The following is an 18,933-nucleotide window of genomic DNA, read 5'->3' as shown; positions in this document are numbered from 1 at the left end:
GGGACAGCCTGAACTTGAGCAGGGTATATTCTCGTCAGCTCTTGAGACAATTTAGTTCTTTCGAGCCATTAGCTGGACTGAATAATTTTTACTTAAAGCTTAAACAAAGTGTGGTGAGACAGGAAGGAGTATTTTGACCTAATTGTCCTGTGATAATGTGTTGTCTTTTCTATTTTATTCCCCTTCACAGACACCTGAGGACTTGAACATCAGAATTTCAGAATGGAGAAAAGGCAGGTGCCAAGACAAAAAGGAGAAGTGCAGTGTTCATCTGAACCCGTAAGATTCACACTCCCATCTTCTCCTATCCATAATGGGCCTTCTTCAAGATCCCAAACTGATGCTCAGAGGGACTGTGAGATGGAAGCGCAATCAGGGAACCTGCCTAACATGATCCTTGTATCTATGTTGGAGCAGTTGGAAGCCAAACTGGATGACTTGCAGAATGCCCTAGAGGACGTGCCGTCAAGAGTCGCTGGGCTCATGGAGAAAATTTGGATAGCAAAGGGTCTAGATCACCTTGAAAATGGGGCAGTGTCTTTGGAGAGGGTCAGTCCGGTGGTGGTTAAAGAGTGTCCTCTCAGCAGGTCCCCTCCAATCAATCTTTCAGTCAGGGCCGAGGAGGTGAACCAATGCCTTCAATCTACATCTCCACCTGGTCATGATCCACAGCCGAATCAGTGTCTTCATCCTACGTCTCCTCATGGGCATGAACCAAAGCAGAGCCAGTACCCCCAACCTCTGTCTCCGCATGGGCATGAACCAAAGCAGAGCCAGTGCCCCCAACCTCTGTCGCCGGCTGGCCCTGGACCACGGCAGGACGGTACTGTCTCCAGCTGCCCTCCTCCGGATGTTCAAGTCATCCCAGGTGAGCCAAGCCTTCGTCTTCCACCAGTGTTTGATGATGGACAGGAACCACAGCAGGACCAGTGCATACAACTAGTTTTCCCAGTTGAACAGGAACAAGAGGAGCACGTGAAGAAAGAACCACTGTATGCAGATAGTTGGGGCCCACAACAGAACGTCTACCTGCAGCCACTGTTTCACGAGGGACATGAGCAACAGCAAATCCACTGCACACAACCAATTCTCCCAGATGGGGAGGGAACAAGTGAACTCCTAAAGCAAGAGTTGTTGTGGTTTGATGGTGAGGGTCAACGGCAAAACGTCTACAGACAACCAGCATTTCAAGAAGACCAGAGTCTGCAGCTCAACACATGCCTGCAGGTTCTTTCTGATGCACATGAATTGCATCAGAACTGCAAGACCGAACCAATGCACCTTGAGACACTCAGTCCAGATCGCGGCTATAAGCTAGAACCACCGAGTCCTGAGGACTGCGATCAGGACTACAAGCAAGATCCACTGGGCCCTGAGAACCGAGATGAGAACTCTGACCTACAACCAACATGTGCTGATGCGCAGGACCCATCTGGATCCTCATCCTTCCTGCCACAGAATGCTGCTGATACTGATGGAGCTATCGCTAGAGACCCACTGGAGAGAGGAAATACAGACGCAGATGGATTGCTGCTCAAAGCCATCCCAGGTATTTGTTTCGTACTGAATTAACATGCAGAATGGCGAGTAACCTGTACAGTTCTGAGGGAATGTAACTTAAAATATCTCCAAAGTGGATCTTTTCAGATTTTTAGTGAGGCCAGCAGGGGACCAAATCTGAGTTGTGTGGACTGGTATCTTTGGGGGCGGGGCCTTGAGTACACCAGAAGCTGTCATGTACCTGGTATCGCCTTTATTTTTGCAAAGGAGTTTCTCCTTCCCGTTCAGTGATAGGCTAAGAATTGGGACTCTGCACATGAAAAATGACCTGAATTCTAGTCCGCGCATGAGATGCCCCATTCCGGGCTAAGTACCTCTGAGGAATTATGTGGCAGAATCTGTGATTTCAATCCAAGCACCGCGATACTCACCATCCCCTAAGTGTGAGATGTAAGTGAGGTGTTATTCACCAAGAGTAACATTGCCCTTTTTTGTTGCTAGTGCACACAAAAGCACATTAGAGATGGAACTGGGTCTTTGATGTTTGAGTGCACAGAATATAAGAGGATTTCTGGGTCAGTCAGGGTCTGCCACTTAGGAGGCGAGGAAGGCAGTGTGAAGAAGACAAATGATCTGTAAGTCAGGTCTGTAGTGGTGGGACGGGTGGGGTAAGGTGCGCGGCACCCAGAGCCTTTAATAAGAAGTGGTCCTTTTTCTGACGTGTGTAGGTACATGTACATCGAACTGGGGGGCCTGCAGGTCAGAGAGGGCTGGCTGTATTGTAACATACTACATCATGTGCAACATTGTACAAGGTCAAGGGAGTTTCAAGATTAAGTGTTGTCTGTAGGGTTAGGTGCACAGTACAAGGTGGTCTGAATATCAAGCTGAGTTAGTTGTATTACAGTATACAGGATTGGGTGATATATTTTCTTATGTTTATTTTATCTAATATGGCCCCCATTATAAGGCCTCAGCTGTGTCTCCATAATGTCTCCTATTACATTTCCCTCACTTTTTCCTCCCTCTAAGTCAGCAATATCAGCATTTAAAGAAACTCTGCTGGAGGGTGGGTGAAGTAAATTGTGATTGCTCTGAGATATGTGGAATTACTGTGGAGATTTGGCATCTGATTTCCTCAGTAATTCCAGAGTACTATGATTGCATAAGATTATTGGCTCTGTTATCATGTCTGTGCAAACAATAGCTTTACAATATCATATGTATCTTTTGAAGCCCAATTCATCTTTCTTCCTTCTTTATATAGCTATGTGTCTCAGCCCCTCTTTAGACATTTCAGTGCACATTACTAGGACCAAATCATGCAAATTTCTGCCTCTCTGCACAAAATGGTGCCATGCAGTGTGTTGCGATAAGTTGAAATCATAGCCCTTGAAGCATCTTCCACTTTGATACCGGCCATGAAAAAACCCTGATTGACCAATCTGTTCATCCTCTCTGCTTGGCCATTACTCTGTGGCTGATAACGACTAGCACATTTATCTTGAATCCAGTTCCGTCCAAATACTGCTTCATCTCCCTCAAGACAAATTGTACACCATTATCCGATACCAATTCACACAGAAAACCCTCACTTCCATGTACATTTCATACTTTCAACCAATTTGACATGTAGTCCACAAGCACAATGGCAAATTTCTGATGCACAGGAAGCATCTGAAACAGACCTAAAAAATCATTACATTCATTGCCCCACAGGAAAACCCACTTCTGTCATTTTTTTAAAAACACATTTTATTGATTCAAAGTTCGGCGTAGGGTTGTTGTTCAGAAATAGCACGGCGCTCAACAGCTAGTAGGTTCGGGGTAGTTGTTATGATTGTTAATTGTTGGTGCAGCTTGATCAGAGATAACCCTATTCTCTGCGAGAGAAGGGAGAGAGGAGCTCTGCCTTCTATAAGTCTATGTACAGTGTCAGACGCACACAACCTAAGTTTATTCGATAGTTAGTGATGTGTTCTTTGATGGAAGGACAAGACCAGACTTTTCTTTTTTTGTATTTGTTCCTTTCCTTATTTATTGATTCACATAATGGTACTTGTATATATGAAAACCAGCCGACACGTGTTTCGTCAAAAACAGGGTTGACCCGTGACTCTTCAGGGCTGTTACGGTTGAGCTGAGGTCAGTATCGTCGGACCGGTGATAATTCCAACCCGGTCCTAATCGGGTGTGGTTAAGTAATGTTCACGTGTACGAGAAGGAGGTGCTCCTTCAAACAGTGCCGCCGTTCAGTATACGGTCGGTCACAGACGGGCAAGCAAATCCGCTTGACCCATCATTGAGGCTTGTAAGTAAGCCGGTTACGATGAGATGCTTCTGAACTGACAGAAGCATCACTAACTCCTCTCGGAGTGCGTCTCAACACGTAATCCCGGACTAGCACAAGGTCGGGGGCTGGGAGCTACGGCTCACACCAACCTCCGTTTTCCTGGCCTTTCCTAAGACCCTTGGACCGGGCTGGGAGCAGCCGCTCCTACCAGCCGCAACTCAGGACCCTGAGCCGAGCCTCGCTGACTCGTCCGAGTCAGAGGACGCCTTGCGCGCTGCAGACCACCGTCAAGAATTAAACAGAGACACGGGGCTAAGAGCGGAGGCTCCTTCCTACCTCCGTTCTCTTGAAGATCCACGATAGCCTCAACAGTCTTAGTTCAGAGGAGGAGCTTAGCGGGCATCCGTGATGGCCGCGTGAGCACAGAGCTCTCCGGACCCCCGCCACTCCCGGCATATTATCCTGAACATATCCTGGATTCTCAAAAGGATTATTAAAGAGGAACCTGGGCAGACCTCACTTCTGTTTTCGGATTTCGATTTGGACCAGGGGCACCAAAGATACGTCGAATCGAACTTTCGGGCCCGCCTTGGTGGCATGCCCGGGACTTGGTGAGGCTCTGTTGCCGGGTCTGAGTTGAACAACAACGGCAGAGGGATTCGACTCGTGGGTCCCCCTCTTATCTTTCGGTTTCGATTCCTACGGATGTGTCTGGCCGGTGGTTGACCCTGCAAAGAAGGATCATAAGAGAGCCTTTCGCTCGATTTGGACCTGTCCGGACCGTCTCCCACCTCGACTTGCCCTGTAGTGTAGCTCCTATTTTCCCAATAGGCTCTGCGCATTGGAATAGTACCTACAGCAGTAAAGGCCTAGACCAGACGTTAACTAGGTCTACTACTGTCGATACTAGACTTAATTTTTGGGTTTGCCAGCTAAGCTCAGAGTTCGCTAGAAACTTTCTCGAATGTTCAAGGAAGGATTAACTCCCCTGATTAGACAAGAAGGGATTTTGTTTCTGACAACCATAGAACATGACAACTTTGCTCTCCCCTAATCAAGAGTCAATCTCAAGAGTCGTGTGAGCACAAGGCAATTATTTTACTCAGTCAGTACGTGCATTCTTAGTCTCATCAGAATGTAGAGAAAAGGAGGAGACGGGCGTGTTCAATAAAAAGGTGTTATTTATTGATCAGTCTCTTTTCTCGTACAAGAGAAATGGATCGATATTATTGCAATACTTATAGTTAAGTAAAGTGCATACATTAAAAGCAATAGTATAAAATAATACTGTAAAAACATTGATATGGTTTCTGAGCCATATGATGTTTTAAAATGATTAAAATATATTTACATACACATATACATTTGACTAAACGTACTCAACTGGTGTTTCTAAATACGCCTACCCCGTGTACCTGACCTAAGTCTAATGCGTGGGCGGGAATAGAAAGTTACAGTTTAAGTTAAGTTTGTTTTTGCCAAGTGAATAACTAAAGAATTCTCTGTGAGGGGTTATTCAGTTCTGTACCTGGAATTTAGGATGGATGAGGAATGGTATCTCTTTCTCTGCTCTCGATATTCCAGGCTGCCTGCGAGGGCTGCCCAGAAGCGCCGGTGCTGGGTCTCTCGGCTTGAGATAGCAGCGCGTCTCTCAGCGCGTCAGGAAGGCGGGGCTGCTGCCAGCGGGGTCTGCTTCTGCTCTCGGCTTCGGCAAGTATGGCTGCTCCGTCTTGTCACCACGCGTGTGTTTGCATAGGGCAAGGTCGGCAATATTTATACCTTAAAGGTGCCGGGATTGACGTAAGGATGGACATAGGTACGTCAATAAAGATGTCATACGACTTGCTCGTTAGCACATTCTTTACTAAAGTTCTCTGTGAAATCAAAACAATGGCCGCACGGATTTTCCAGGTTGTCATAGGTTTGATTTGTTATGAGAACGTCGTATGCCTTATCAGGGGCTGGAGGAATGTCGCTTGTCTAATTAGATCTCAAGCGTTATGACCTAATCAGATAACACGTTCCTGTGCCGTAGTGTGACTGCGTCAGATAACGGTATCTGCATCATGGGGGATTTCTTGCCTCATGGGCTGACTGTTAGTTAACTTGATAGTTAGTTTAACCAGAATAGGGTCAGGAATAGGGGGACTGATTCAGAACCTATAGAAATACACGACACCCACTCCACGCTAACTATGGTCATATCTACTAATCTATGCATAGTATAACATAGTACAACATACTATAGCGTATAGTGTATACCTTACCACCCCAAAATACATAAATGCATTTCGAAATTTTCAAATATACTGAAAAATTGCAGTCATATATATTGTATGCACTTAAGCTATGAATTAAATGCAAAAGTAAACACGCATTTTTATGTATTATTGCTCTTTGGTATATGAGTAGTACACATGAAATGGCTCTTAATATAGCTATACAGAAAGGAAAGTCGAGACCATTTCATCACATAATAAAATTCTTGTGAACATACCAGCGGGCAGCTAAAGTCTATATAAAGTATCTAAGAATAGAAATCTTAGTTCTCTAGGAATAGTTTCTTACTTTAAGCAGAAGATCAGTGTCCCGGGAAAAAAATATATAGAAAAATATTTTAAGGGGCTTGCTGAAAAAAGTTGCTGTCCGTGAACTGGATTGTTATTGTTCATGTGACTTTATTTTTTAAAAGTTGAAGGCCGAATTCAGGGAACGCCGTGCGCGAGTTTACTCAAAAGTCTCTATTTCTGTTCCGGAGAGAACATCATATCATTCAGGCTTTCGAAAAAACTGTCAACAGCTTCATGGGAAAGTTCCACTAAGTCGGAAATAGGTGTAACCATGCATTCATGCGCATGATTGTCTGCATTGACATTCTGATTTGCATTGCTGACAGAAGGTCGTACCTGTTCGATGCTGCTTTCATCTTGAACTTCACTACCCTTCAATCGCAGTGGTGAAGATTCCAGGAATGCCGTCATCAGGATTGGCAGCCTTTGAGGGCAGCACAAAGCGTGAACCTTGGTAGGAACCAACAGTGTATCTGCATCCACCGGCGCATCCGATTGTAGCGTCAGACAGGTGTCTAACACGCATTCTTCTCCGCATAGCAGACACCTTAGTACAGGTAAAACACATCTTTGCCACATTGGTCGAAATGATAGAAACCAAGTCATGTTAAGGTCTCTAAGCCGGGAGAGTCCCAGGATTTTTGATATCCGGTCCCGGTATCCAATGGCTAGGATCGTATCTTCCATTGTCGCGAGAGTTTGATCTGTGACATGGGTTGCCATAACGAAAAATAAGGACTAGGAATAGGATTCCTGCAATTAGTCCCAGGATCAGGGGAAGTCCGCCAAAAATCGAATGGACGAAATCTGGAAAAATACCCAGTATGGCTTTGAATGGTGTTAATGCCATCGAAAATACTGTCTTAAATACCTTTGAGACCCCAGTGGTATCAGAAATATTTAAGATTTCGCTCAGGATTTCCGCGAAATGGATGGGGGAATTGGTTGATAATAATGTATGTATCTCTGCAGTCGTCCTTGCGACTTGTAGATCATACGTTTCTTTTGATGACGTGAGCCTTGTAGGCGTCTGAAGAAGCACTGTTTTCATTCTGCTTAAAGTATCTATTCGAATAGAAGTAATTTTCAAACTGGGCCATGCCCTCGCCTCCCTGTCTGGAAAGGAGCTGGGGAACAAAGCACGTCCACAGCACTTGACCTTCGCCGTTGTAGTGACGAGATAAGGAGTCCCGGGCATAAGACTACAACATCTGCGGTCTACAATAAGAATGTAACTCCCATTATAGAGTCTTTGAAAGAATGGTTCTATTTCAGTTGCAGGTGCGCCTTGCTGGTGACATGAAAGGTTGTATGAATTCCCTTCACAGGCTCCGTGCAAACTAATACCGTTACACAGAAGTGTGCCGCTTAGTGACATAGCACAATTGTTGCCACTAAGAAACACTTTCTGTCCTTTATTACTGACACATGCATGTGAATAGGGCAGGTTCCAAGTTGTTTTAACCACTTGGCTGCTATGCGTTTTCCCCCCCGGTGCTGGGATCCTCCATTTTCCATTATTCATGACGAGCTGGGCTCGTCATGAGCGTGCGAGGAGGCTACACCATGACGAGCCCAGCTCGTCATGAGCGTGGAAGGGGTTAAGGTACCCCTTTCCCAATTTCTCGTACATGCCAGCCTGTATATATTTTTGGCAGTATTGAAACCTGAAGGTTGAGATTGGAATATTTATGATTCCGTGGATTATCCATTCACTGACAGGTCGTTCTGACATTGTCAACGGTAATCTTTCTAGTTTTTCAATGCTCAAGATTGTATAATCAGCACCCTTCTGCGCCATACCGATTTGTCTATCAGTAAGGTTAAAGATTTGGAATAGTGACGTTGTGTTGATTAAACGCCAAGGCACATAGCCTGAACGCAGATTTTGTAACGTCCAGCCTAGCTGTACAATAGAACGCAATTGTGACTGACCGTGTTGTAATAACAGTAAGTCTTGCGATAATATATCGATTGCTGAAGACACAATGCTGTCCAATGAAAATATTCTGGAGGACAGAGTCATTAACCCATTGTCCACCACAGAAAGTGATTTTTCCAAATTAATACGGTCAATTTCCCGTATTCTTTCTGCTGTTTCAATTTGAGTAACCTTCCAGGCCTCATTGTATGCTGCATATACAGAGGCTGCTATGAAACGCTTTTGACGCTGTTTGCGTGGTCCCAGTATGAAATCACGCAAGTCAGCACCATCAGTAAGTAAAGTTAGGTGTTGCTTAATTTCAGGCAGTGTGGAAGTTTGTAGCCATTGAAGGCATAATTTGCCCACACTGTAGGTTGTTATTATCCCTGGGTGATGTCTTTGGGGATATCTAGGGTCTGGCCTGGTCATTTTGAAACCCTGTGTTTTATTCAGGAATCTATCTTGACAGTGATTTGTATCTGTGGGCCAGATCAACCATTGTTTCCAATCAGGATGTGTTCTGTTTTGGTTAAGTATATGGTTTATGTCTATTTCTTCATCTGTTTCAGAGCTATTGCTAAACATTGTTGGCTTTGGAATAGACGGGTTATTTAAATCTTTGATTTTGGCTAAGCCAAGACAGGTGGTTTGTTGAACAGTGTCATTTAAAAATATCATTTGTTCTGGGATCATGCAGGCTCTAAACAAAGCTTCTAAACCCTGTACTTGCCATTCTTTTGTACCCCAAACACTTTTCAAATCAACATTTTTATCCCAATAATCAAATCCAAAAGTATTCATTTTTTCAAAGAATATATCTGAATATATCAATTTTGTGTTGGTTATCATGGTTTTCATCCCTGTCTTGTTTGACAATTTATAATAAAATGTTTCAGCATTACTAGTGTTAAAACCTTGAAAGTATGAATATTTGTCATAAACGGTTCTAGAGCTCCCTTTTGGAGGTGTAGCACAATGTTCCCATTGATTATAATTTAAAACATTTCTTGGTTGTGCAGATTTATGCAAAAAACTGTTACCATAATGGTTGTAGCAATACATACTATCATAATTTGTAGAACCTTGCAAATAATCATGTTTTGTGAATTTAGCAGACATTACTAAGTCAGACATCATATTGTTTATACTTTCAAAGTCCCAATCATCAGCAAATGAGTTTGGTTTTGCAAAGTCACTCAAGGAGATCTTGATTTGGTGTGGATATTTCAGGATCTCGACCGGACCATAAATTTCATAGTCAGTGTTGTCCCAGGCTACCCCACCAGGTATTGGAATTGCTGTGAAGTTGGCTGAAGAAAGTTCTGAAGAAAGTTCTCTTTTCTCGACGTGTGAAGATGTGTGTGGTTTGAGGACCAAGTTGATGTTCTGACTTGCTGTGTCCATTTTAGCATATTTTCCCTCAATGAAGCGTCCCAAAGTAAATACCATGATGAGCCAAAGTATGAGGATAAATGCACCAAAACCCACCCAAAATTCAATCCATGGGGAAACCAGATATGTTTCTTTCAGTTGTTTCAAAAGTTCCTTAGCTTTGTCTTTAAAGGATTTTGATGATGGCTGTGTTTTTTGTTCGCTGAAACCTTCAGAGGAATCATCGAAGTTGATGAAGTAACCAGATGCAGTTCTGTCAATTGTTCCAATTGGTTCAGGATTTTTGTTTCTTGCATTTTCACTTGGAACTTCATTGTAGATTGGTGTGTCTCTGCTAAATGTTTTTATTTGGGTTTTCAGAGGTCTTAGTTCTATTGCATTGTTGCATAGTCCTTGTTGTTCTTCTGTAGGCGTTTCGAATGTGATGAGCCTCTTTGATAGGACCTCTGTACTGGTAGCAAACCTTGGTGTTCTGCTACTTATTGGGAGTCCACTTGGCCTACCGTTTGTTATCGGCCACATGTTGTGGTTTTACCAGGTCGATGGATACAACTCGGTTCTCCTTTTTTCCAGCAAGTGGCGGTAGTACAACTGATCTTGTCCCGTTGACAGACAAGACAGGAACTGCTTTTCTGTAAGAAGGCCCAAATTCCTTCTTTACCGCGATCTTCTCCCTGACTAGATCCCCGACTTTTGGAATCCAGACAGGTCTTGCTGGGACAGGTGGTGATTCTTCAGTGGTTGTTGGCTGTTGTTTCAACTGTATGTTGCTCAGGTCTTTTCTTGTTTTGTTTAAGTCCTGCAAAATAGCCAAACGGTCTTTGACATCAAAGGTTTTTTCTATTACCACTGAAGTCTGACTATCAAGGTCAGAGATCAACATCCTAGTTCCGAATAATAATTCGTACGGACTGAATCCCTTCAGAGAATTTCTTGGCAAGTTATTTAGACTACGTTGGACACTTATTAGATGTTTGACCCACCCAGCTCCCGAACCTAATATCCTTTCTATTATAGATTGCTTTCTGCCTTGGTTTTTTCTTTACACCATCCCATACCCTCAGGAAGGAAGTGAGAAGATTCCCGCTGGGCTGTGCTCATTTGGCCATGTTTCCCCCCCAGGCTGGTTTGCCTGAGTGAAAGAAATGGTCGAACGTAGCATGCTCTTAGCGTATATGCCATTTAGACTCGCAAATCTTGTATAACAGTCCGGACGTCAGCCGAGTGCTGTGGATCTACATTATAAGTGGAAACTAGCCTGTATATGTTAATCGCAAGCCCTTCTTTTTGCTGGTAATATTATCTGCCTTGATACGACGAGGTATTAAACTGCTTCTCTCCCCACTGCGATCTCTGTTGCAGTTTGGGCAGTTTTTTACAAACATGGTGTAGTGCAGGCTCATGCCTGGCCACCAGTACCGTGATTGTAATTCTTCCAGAGAATCTTTTAATTTAAGGTGTCTGTGACCCTCGCCCATGTGTGCGTCTGCGATTAACAAGTTTCTCCTGTCCATGTTTGGAATCACTCTATCCCCCACTCCAGGGATTCGAGCAAAAGGGACGGAGTTTGCATCGATTATGTATGTATAATTGAGTGGATAGTTGATCGGTAACGCTGAGCAGTCGCCTTTTGATGATGTTTTCACCGCCAGCATTGTTTCACCGTCAATGTATTTTAATGTACGCTTTTTTCGATCTACGGGAGCCAATTTAGTGGCTGCCGCTGCGGCTGTTTCAGCCAATGAATTCCCTACAACGTGAACGCCATCACGTTGATGACTCAGTGAGTGAGTCACGTGAGTCTTTGGTAGTTCTTTTTTCAAAAGAGCTACTTGTTCCCAGAGCAGTCTCTGCTTTATTGGTGCATCTGTGTCATCTTTGTAACCGTTCTGAATCCATGTCTGCAAATCCTTGTTATATGCTTTGACGCAGTAATATGAATCTGACACTATAAGTGTCGGGAATTCACGATCCGCATTATCTAGCGCCATTTTCAAAGCTATTATTTCAGTTTGTAGTTCTGAATTAGTTTCTACTGAGTGTGATTTTGTTAATAGAGGTTTTAATATACCTCCGCGCCACACTTCTTTTGTAATCTCACATGTGGGGTTGTATGCATGTTCTCCCCAAACGGAGGGTTGAGCATGTCCGTCTGTATAGATTACACAGGCGTAATGTCGTAGAGGCAGAATGTCGATTGGCAGAGGATACGTCTTTTCATATTTTAGATTTTTTAATTCTTCTAGTTCTGGATCAAAGAAGTAGTATACTTTGTCCATTGTGATTGAATTCACCCATTGTATCCATTCCGGATTCAATGTTGTTGTTGGTAAATTACACGGTGCTGTTAGTGCCTCAAAGGCTGATTCTGCTGTTCTGACTGTGATATGTCTACCGTCAGCTATGTCTTTTTCTCTAGCTATTGCGGTTTGAACTGCACGAATGATTTTTTCTGTATTACTGAATTTCTGTTGAGCTTCTGTGTACAAGTGTGATTTAAATGCAATTGGTACCTTTTCTCCCTCATTAGAGGTCAGGTATGTGAATCCGCATCTCCCTGGGATGACTCGGATCACAAGGTTGCGTGTGTTATCACGTGTTTCTAATTTTGTTTTAATTAGCATGTCTGTTTGTAAGGATCTCAAAATTTCTGTGTGTGTTTGAGTCCAACTGGATCTTTTAAAGTCTGGTTTAATTAGATCATAAAGGGGTTTGACCCTTTCTGCGTAATTTGCAATGTATGTTCTTCCGAAATTTAGGAAGCCTAGAATTGACTGTAGGTTTTTTAGTGTTTTAGGAGCTTGGATTACGGCACATTTCTCTAGGAAATTGTCTGCCAGGCTTTTACCTTCACTTGATAGCTCATATCCTAAGAATAGGACCGTCAGATGGGCAATTCTGGACTTTTTGAAGTTGAATTTGTAACCCTCTGCAGCGAACCCAAGTATTATGGTGTTCACTCTTTTCAAGTGAGTCTCCAAGTCATCATCTGTTAAGTAAATGTCATCGACATAAGATAATGCTTCATCATCATATAGTTGTAGTAATTCTGTTACTCTCGCTGAGAATACCCCTGGGCTGTTCTTGTACCCCTGGGCTAACCGACAGAATTGTTTTTGAGTGCCATTTACTGAGAATGCAGTTAAAGATCTGCTCTCTGGTGCTATGTTTTGACAAAAGAATCCATTGGATATGTCCAAGGTTGTTTTGTATTTTTTGCGCACTATGTTATTCATTAGTGCAGCACTGTGTGAGTTTTGCACTGCAAAGGTTTTGCAACATGTGTTAAGGTGTCGGTAATCCAAAACTAGACGGTATGAATTGTCTGGTTTGGAGACCGGAAACAAAGGATTGTTCATTTGTGAGGTGGAAGTTTCAATCACCCCCTGGTATTCTAGCTGGTCTAGTATTTCATTTACCTGTTTTTTAGCTTCTTGCTTAATTGGGTACTGCCTTTGTGCAGTTGGTTGTGATTTTAACTGGATTTTGTGAGGAGGAGAATCCTTATCCCATCCTACATGATTTTTATATAAAGCAGGTGCTAAGGCCACTGCCCACTTTCTAGCAAGTGTGTATTTTTTATGAATAGGTATTTGATTCGAGAAGGCAGGCATAATTACTTCTTCGCCATGAGGGCACTCCCTGACAAACTCTGGTGGCCAGTCTTTTTCAGCTAGAAGGATGTCATAGCCCTTGGATAGGTTATCCCAAAATAGTCCCCTTATTTTCCTAGTCTTATCTCCCTCTATACGTAATATTATCTCGTATATCTTGTGGGGCTTGCTAACTCTGGTATCTGCAGTTTCCACTTGAAGGTATTCATTCGTGTCCACTGTCTCCAGATGATTCATAAGGACTTTGCGAGCTATGCTCACCTCTGCTGCGCTGTCTAGCATTGTCTGAGCCCACTCTCCGTTTTTCAGTTGTGTCCTCAGTATTCTCGGCATTGTTAACTACCTTGATACTGGCTACCTTCTTTTTTGGAAATTGTAATTTCTTTTTCAGTTGAGCAGGTTCCTTGTCTTTGGACTTGGCGTGCTCTTCTGATCGTCCTCTTCTTTCCGATTTCTGCGAGGAATTCTGAAAAGATTGAGAGGGACGTGTATCAATGTCTTGATATCTATCAGGTTTTTTAATATTATCCCTATTTCTAAGGTTATATCTATTCCCAGAGGGGTCACTCTGGGGTGACCTTTGTCTCGGGTTTGGAGATTTCTCTCTTCGCCTAGGCGACCTTCCTCTGGACTGGAATTTCTTTTCTTTAGGATTGGATTGTTTGTTTCCATCCCAGTTCTTTTTTGGTGAATTATTATTATTGTTAAAAAACGTTTTTTCTGGACTTGTAGTCAGTTGTGGTTTTACTGGTATTCCACCTAGACTATCTCTGCCTAGTTCTTCATAGGATTTTTCTATGATTCTGGCAATTTCAGCTGGTTGGTCTGCTATATCCGTCTCTTTTAACCTCTGGCGGATCGCCACGTTCGCTGCTTCACCTTTTATGTTGGCTAGTAATCTAGCCGAGACCTGCTTGAAGTCTTTCAGTAATTTCATACCAAGAGTTAAAGCAGGTTCTGGACCGTATTCATCTTGAATTTGTTTTAGCACATCTGGTATTACCGAAATGGATGGAACACCGTGCCTTTTTGTGTAGATGGAAGCAAAGACTGTACCCCAAGTGTCACAGTCCTCAATGTGTGGTGCGATTCCCATTGGGAGACATATAGTCAGAATCCTGTGTTTTTCCAGCGGGGTGGTGTCAGGAAACACCGCCTCTATTTGGGTAATTTTCTGTGCCAACCAGAATGGTATTTGTTCCCGTTTAGCTGGAACCTTACCTACGCAGGATTGGATGTTCTGTGGTGTAATTTTATTTGTGTTCCCCTGGTGTGGGGTCAGCTGTGGTAGTTTAATCGCTGGTTGAATTGTTGAAGTCCGTATTACATACTGAACTAATTGTCTATGAATTTTTAGTAATTGTTTCAGCTGTGTTAATAATTCAGCTGCAGGCATCCTATCGATGTCTGGATGTGGTGTGTATCCGGCTAGGACCGGCCACGTTGCTCCTGGTCTTCCTAAAGGACCGAGCCTTGTAATGTGATTATTATGTTTTAGGGCGCCATCAAATAAGAGCAAATGCTCTTGGAATTTGAGTGGTACTTCCACCTCCTCGAAAGGAGTGTAAATGTCAGGAGGTTCCTCTACTTTGTAATAGTGGAAGTACTTTGTTACAGCATTTGCTGCTGGAAAATGTATCCATGTATAGTATACCTCTGTCTGCCGATATTCGTGTGCCTCAATTACGAATATGACTGTGCCACCTCTAGGTGTCAGTCCATTTTCTATAAGTTTTAAGGTTATAGATCTCCTTTTGGCGACCTGGATGAGTATTATATCCGGGTCTGCTGTTTGCATGGTAGCATCAGCATCTGCTATTTCAGTAGCTAATCTAATTGCCTCTCTTTCATCATCACTCTCTGCCATTTTACAGACTGGATGGTATTATGTTTGTTTGCAGATCAGGTTTCTTATGGAAACAGAGATTAGATGCACAATATTCTGGAACTGTTTTATCCTTCAACGTTGACTTGACCAAAAACCATACATAGGAGTTCCCTCCTGCGAGGTTTTGGAGGATATAACCTTTCACCCACCCCAGACGTCTTTGGAGTATTTGGGAAAAGGGGTCTGAGTGAGAAAGCACGACTGAGTTACTCTAAATGTCTTACGTTAGTTTTATCGCCCTTTCCAAACGCGTTGGGCGCCATGTAGTGTAGCTCCTATTTTCCCAATAGGCTCTGCGCATTGGAATAGTACCTACAGCAGTAAAGGCCTAGACCAGACGTTAACTAGGTCTACTACTGTCGATACTAGACTTAATTTTTGGGTTTGCCAGCTAAGCTCAGAGTTCGCTAGAAACTTTCTCGAATGTTCAAGGAAGGATTAACTCCCCTGATTAGACAAGAAGGGATTTAGTTTCTGACAACCATAGAACATGACAACTTTGCTCTCCCCTAATCAAGAGTCAATCTCAAGAGTCGTGTGAGCACAAGGCAATTATTTTACTCAGTCAGTACGTGCATTCTTAGTCTCATCAGAATGTAGAGAAAAGGAGGAGACGGGCGTGTTCAATAAAAAGGTGTTATTTATTGATCAGTCTCTTTTCTCGTACAAGAGAAATGGATCGATATTATTGCAATACTTATAGTTAAGTAAAGTGCATACATTAAAAGCAATAGTATAAAATAATACTGTAAAAACATTGATATGGTTTCTGAGCCATATGATGTTTTAAAATGATTAAAATATATTTACATACACATATACATTTGACTAAACGTACTCAACTGGTGTTTCTAAATACGCCTACCCCGTATACCTGACCTAAGTCTAATGCGTGGGCGGGAATAGAAAGTTACAGTTTAAGTTAAGTTTGTTTTTGCCAAGTGAATAACTAAAGAATTCTCTGTGAGGGGTTATTCAGTTCTGTACCTGGATTTTACAATGGATGAGGAATGGTGTCTCTTTCTCTGCTCTCGATATTCCAGGCTGCCTGCGAGGGCTGCCCAGAAGCGCCGGTGCTGGGTCTCTCGGCTTGAGATAGCAGCGCGTCTCTCAGCGCGTCAGGAAGGCGGGGCTGCTGCCAGCGGGGTCTGCTTCTGCTCTCGGCTTCGGCAAGTATGGCTGCTCCGTCTTGTCACCACGCGTGTGTTTGCATAGGGCAAGGTCGGCAATATTTATACCTTAAAGGTGCCGGGATTGACGTAAGGATGGACATAGGTACGTCAATAAAGATGTCATACGACTTGCTCGTTAGCACATTCTTTACTAAAGTTCTCTGTGAAATCAAAACAATGGCCACACGGATTTTCCAGGTTGTCATAGGTTTGATTTGTTATGAGAACGTCGTATGCCTTATCAGGGGCTGGAGGAATGTCGCTTGTCTAATTAGATCTCAAGCGTTATGACCTAATCAGATAACACGTTCCTGTGCCGTAGTGTGACTGCGTCAGATAACGGTATCTGCATCATGGGGGATTTCTTGCCTCATGGGCTGACTGTTAGTTAACTTGATAGTTAGTTTAACCAGAATAGGGTCAGGAATAGGGGGACTGATTCAGAACCTATAGAAATACACGACAGCCCTCGCTGGGGACTTTTGTCGGTGGCGCCCTGTTTTCCAGTGGCCATTTTCACCAGGTCGAGAGGGTCCCTCGGGGGCTCATTCTCCATTATGTCTGGCAGAGGGGACCAAGAGAGACGGAAGACTAAGACGCCCCTTCGCGGGGGCCCGGTCCAGTCTAACATCATGGACCGGTATGCGCAGTCTAAGGTGTCCCCGGGTGCCGCTTTACCTAGCCCGAGTGCAATGGGAGACCCGTTGGCGGCTTCGGCGGAGCTATCCCTACAGGACATCATGGGCGCCATCTCTAACATGAAGGAAACTATCGGCCAACAGTACGAAGCTCTGGCCCACAAAATTGACACCGTGGCCATTGATGTGAACTTGATTCGGGCCGATCTGTCTAAAACCAATGAGAAAGTGAAGTCATTGGATCTCAAGACGGCTAGTCTCACGACCGACGTCTCAGAGCTTCAAACGGAGATTGGCAATCTCAGATCTGTGAACGATTCCATGTCCCATCGTCTGGATGATTTTGAAAATCGGGCACGACGCTGTAACGTGCGTGTGATTGACGTTCCGGAAAATCCTGATCCTCACTCCGTTGATCTCCTGGTCGAGGACCTGGTTCAGAACTACCTTTCTCCGTCTGGGTTGAGCAAATTTTTTGCGGTGGAGCGTTCCCATCGTGTTCCGGGTGGAAAGTGCAAGCCGGGCGCCCAGCCGAGGCCCATCGTGGCCAAGCTCTTCCATTATAGGGATCGAGACGCTATCCTGCAGGCCTCGAGAGTTAAGGGCCCGGTGGCCTTTGAGAATGCCACTGTGAATTTCTACCCGGACTTTTCTCAGCTTGTGCAGAGACAGCGAATGGGCTTCCGTGGAGTCAAGAAGCGTCTTCGAGACTTGGGTCTGAAATACGCCATGCTTTTTCCTACTAAGCTGCGAATTGAGTACAATGAGCGAACATTTTTCTTTGATCGACCTGAGGCCGTAAGTGATTGGCTGGACTCTTTACCGGACCGGACTAACCTGACTGATCCCACCGAGCACCCGGGTGGTGCCGAGGGTAGCGTGGAGAGCTGAAAGCGATATCTCTGTCCCTGCCTCCGTAATAAGACATTTTCTGCCGGGGTTCCGTAATTATGTCGCTTATGGTTTTTATGTGTATTTTTCCCCCCCTTTTCCCTTTTCCCTCTGTCGGGGTGGCGGGTGGGACAGGGCCCTTTCCTCCTCCGGGGTCTTTCTGTAGAATGGGGTTGTTTGGGCGACAAGCACACTGCATATTGGGGTGGCTTCTTAGTCTACTGCAGGGGTGCAGGGTGGGGGGTGTTACCTTGGGTGTTGGGGGGTGGGTAGTTGGGGTATTTGTGGTTGTGTTTTGTTCTTTCCAAGGCGATGCAATATCTGCAATTTTGTTTTCAGTGTCTAGCTCATTGTGGGGTGGCTCCTGCGTCACATCTTGGGATGGGGGGTAATGGGTTGAGGTTTGTTTCGTGGATTGTCAATGGTTTGGGGGATCGTATAAAGCGGGGGGTGGTGTTGCGATACCTGCGACGACTGTCTCCTGATATTGTGTTTTTGCAGGAGACGCACCTAGTGGGTAATACTTGTCATGCGATGAATAGGTGGGGCTATCGTCTTGTTGCACACTCGGGGTTTACTACGGGTTCCAGGGGGGTGGGCATCCTTGTACGGTCTTCCCTTCCCCTTGAGATAGATGAGGTACTCCTGGATGATAGGGGGCGCTATGCCGTCCTCGTGGGACGATACGAGGGCAAGACCCTTTCCCTGTTTACCGTTTATGTGCCCCCCGGCCTGCAGACCTCTACCTTTTCTGATGTGGGCCGAGTGCTGTTGGGACTCCCTGATGGTGCTCTTTTCATGGCTGGTGACTTCAATTCTGTTCTCTCGGGTTTGCTTGATCGTTACCCCCCCAGGGATACTCCTTCGGCCCAAGCGTGGCTGGGTGGTTTTCTGGATACCTTTGGTTTGGTGGACTGCTGGAGACTTATGCATCCCTCCCAGCTCCAATATACTTTCCATTCCGGGGCTCACGGGAGTTTGTCCAGACTGGACTACTTCCTCATGCCGGCCGCGCAGTTATCCGCTGTCAGGGAGATCAGACACCTTGCCC

The 18,933-nt window shown here is 44.4% G+C and overlaps 1 protein-coding gene across 2 annotated transcripts in view; it reads left to right on the top strand.

Moving 5' to 3' along the window:
* The first annotated feature begins 209 nt into the window (after positions 1–209).
* The window catches only part of LOC144767025 (uncharacterized), a 70,590-nt gene continuing 51,866 nt past the window's right edge, over positions 210–18,933 (top strand). For both annotated transcript variants that reach the window (XM_078650691.1, XM_078650731.1), the window contains exon 1: positions 210–1,549. In XM_078650691.1, the coding sequence (XP_078506817.1) occupies positions 223–1,549 (1,327 nt within the window). In that variant the 5' untranslated portion in view covers positions 210–222. The remainder of the gene's footprint in view (positions 1,550–18,933) is intronic.

This window comes from Lissotriton helveticus, chromosome 1_1 (assembly GCF_964261635.1).
Source record: "Lissotriton helveticus chromosome 1_1, aLisHel1.1, whole genome shotgun sequence".
Classification (NCBI taxonomy): Eukaryota; Metazoa; Chordata; class Amphibia; order Caudata; family Salamandridae; genus Lissotriton; species Lissotriton helveticus.
This window is presented reverse-complemented; position numbering and strand designations above follow the sequence as displayed.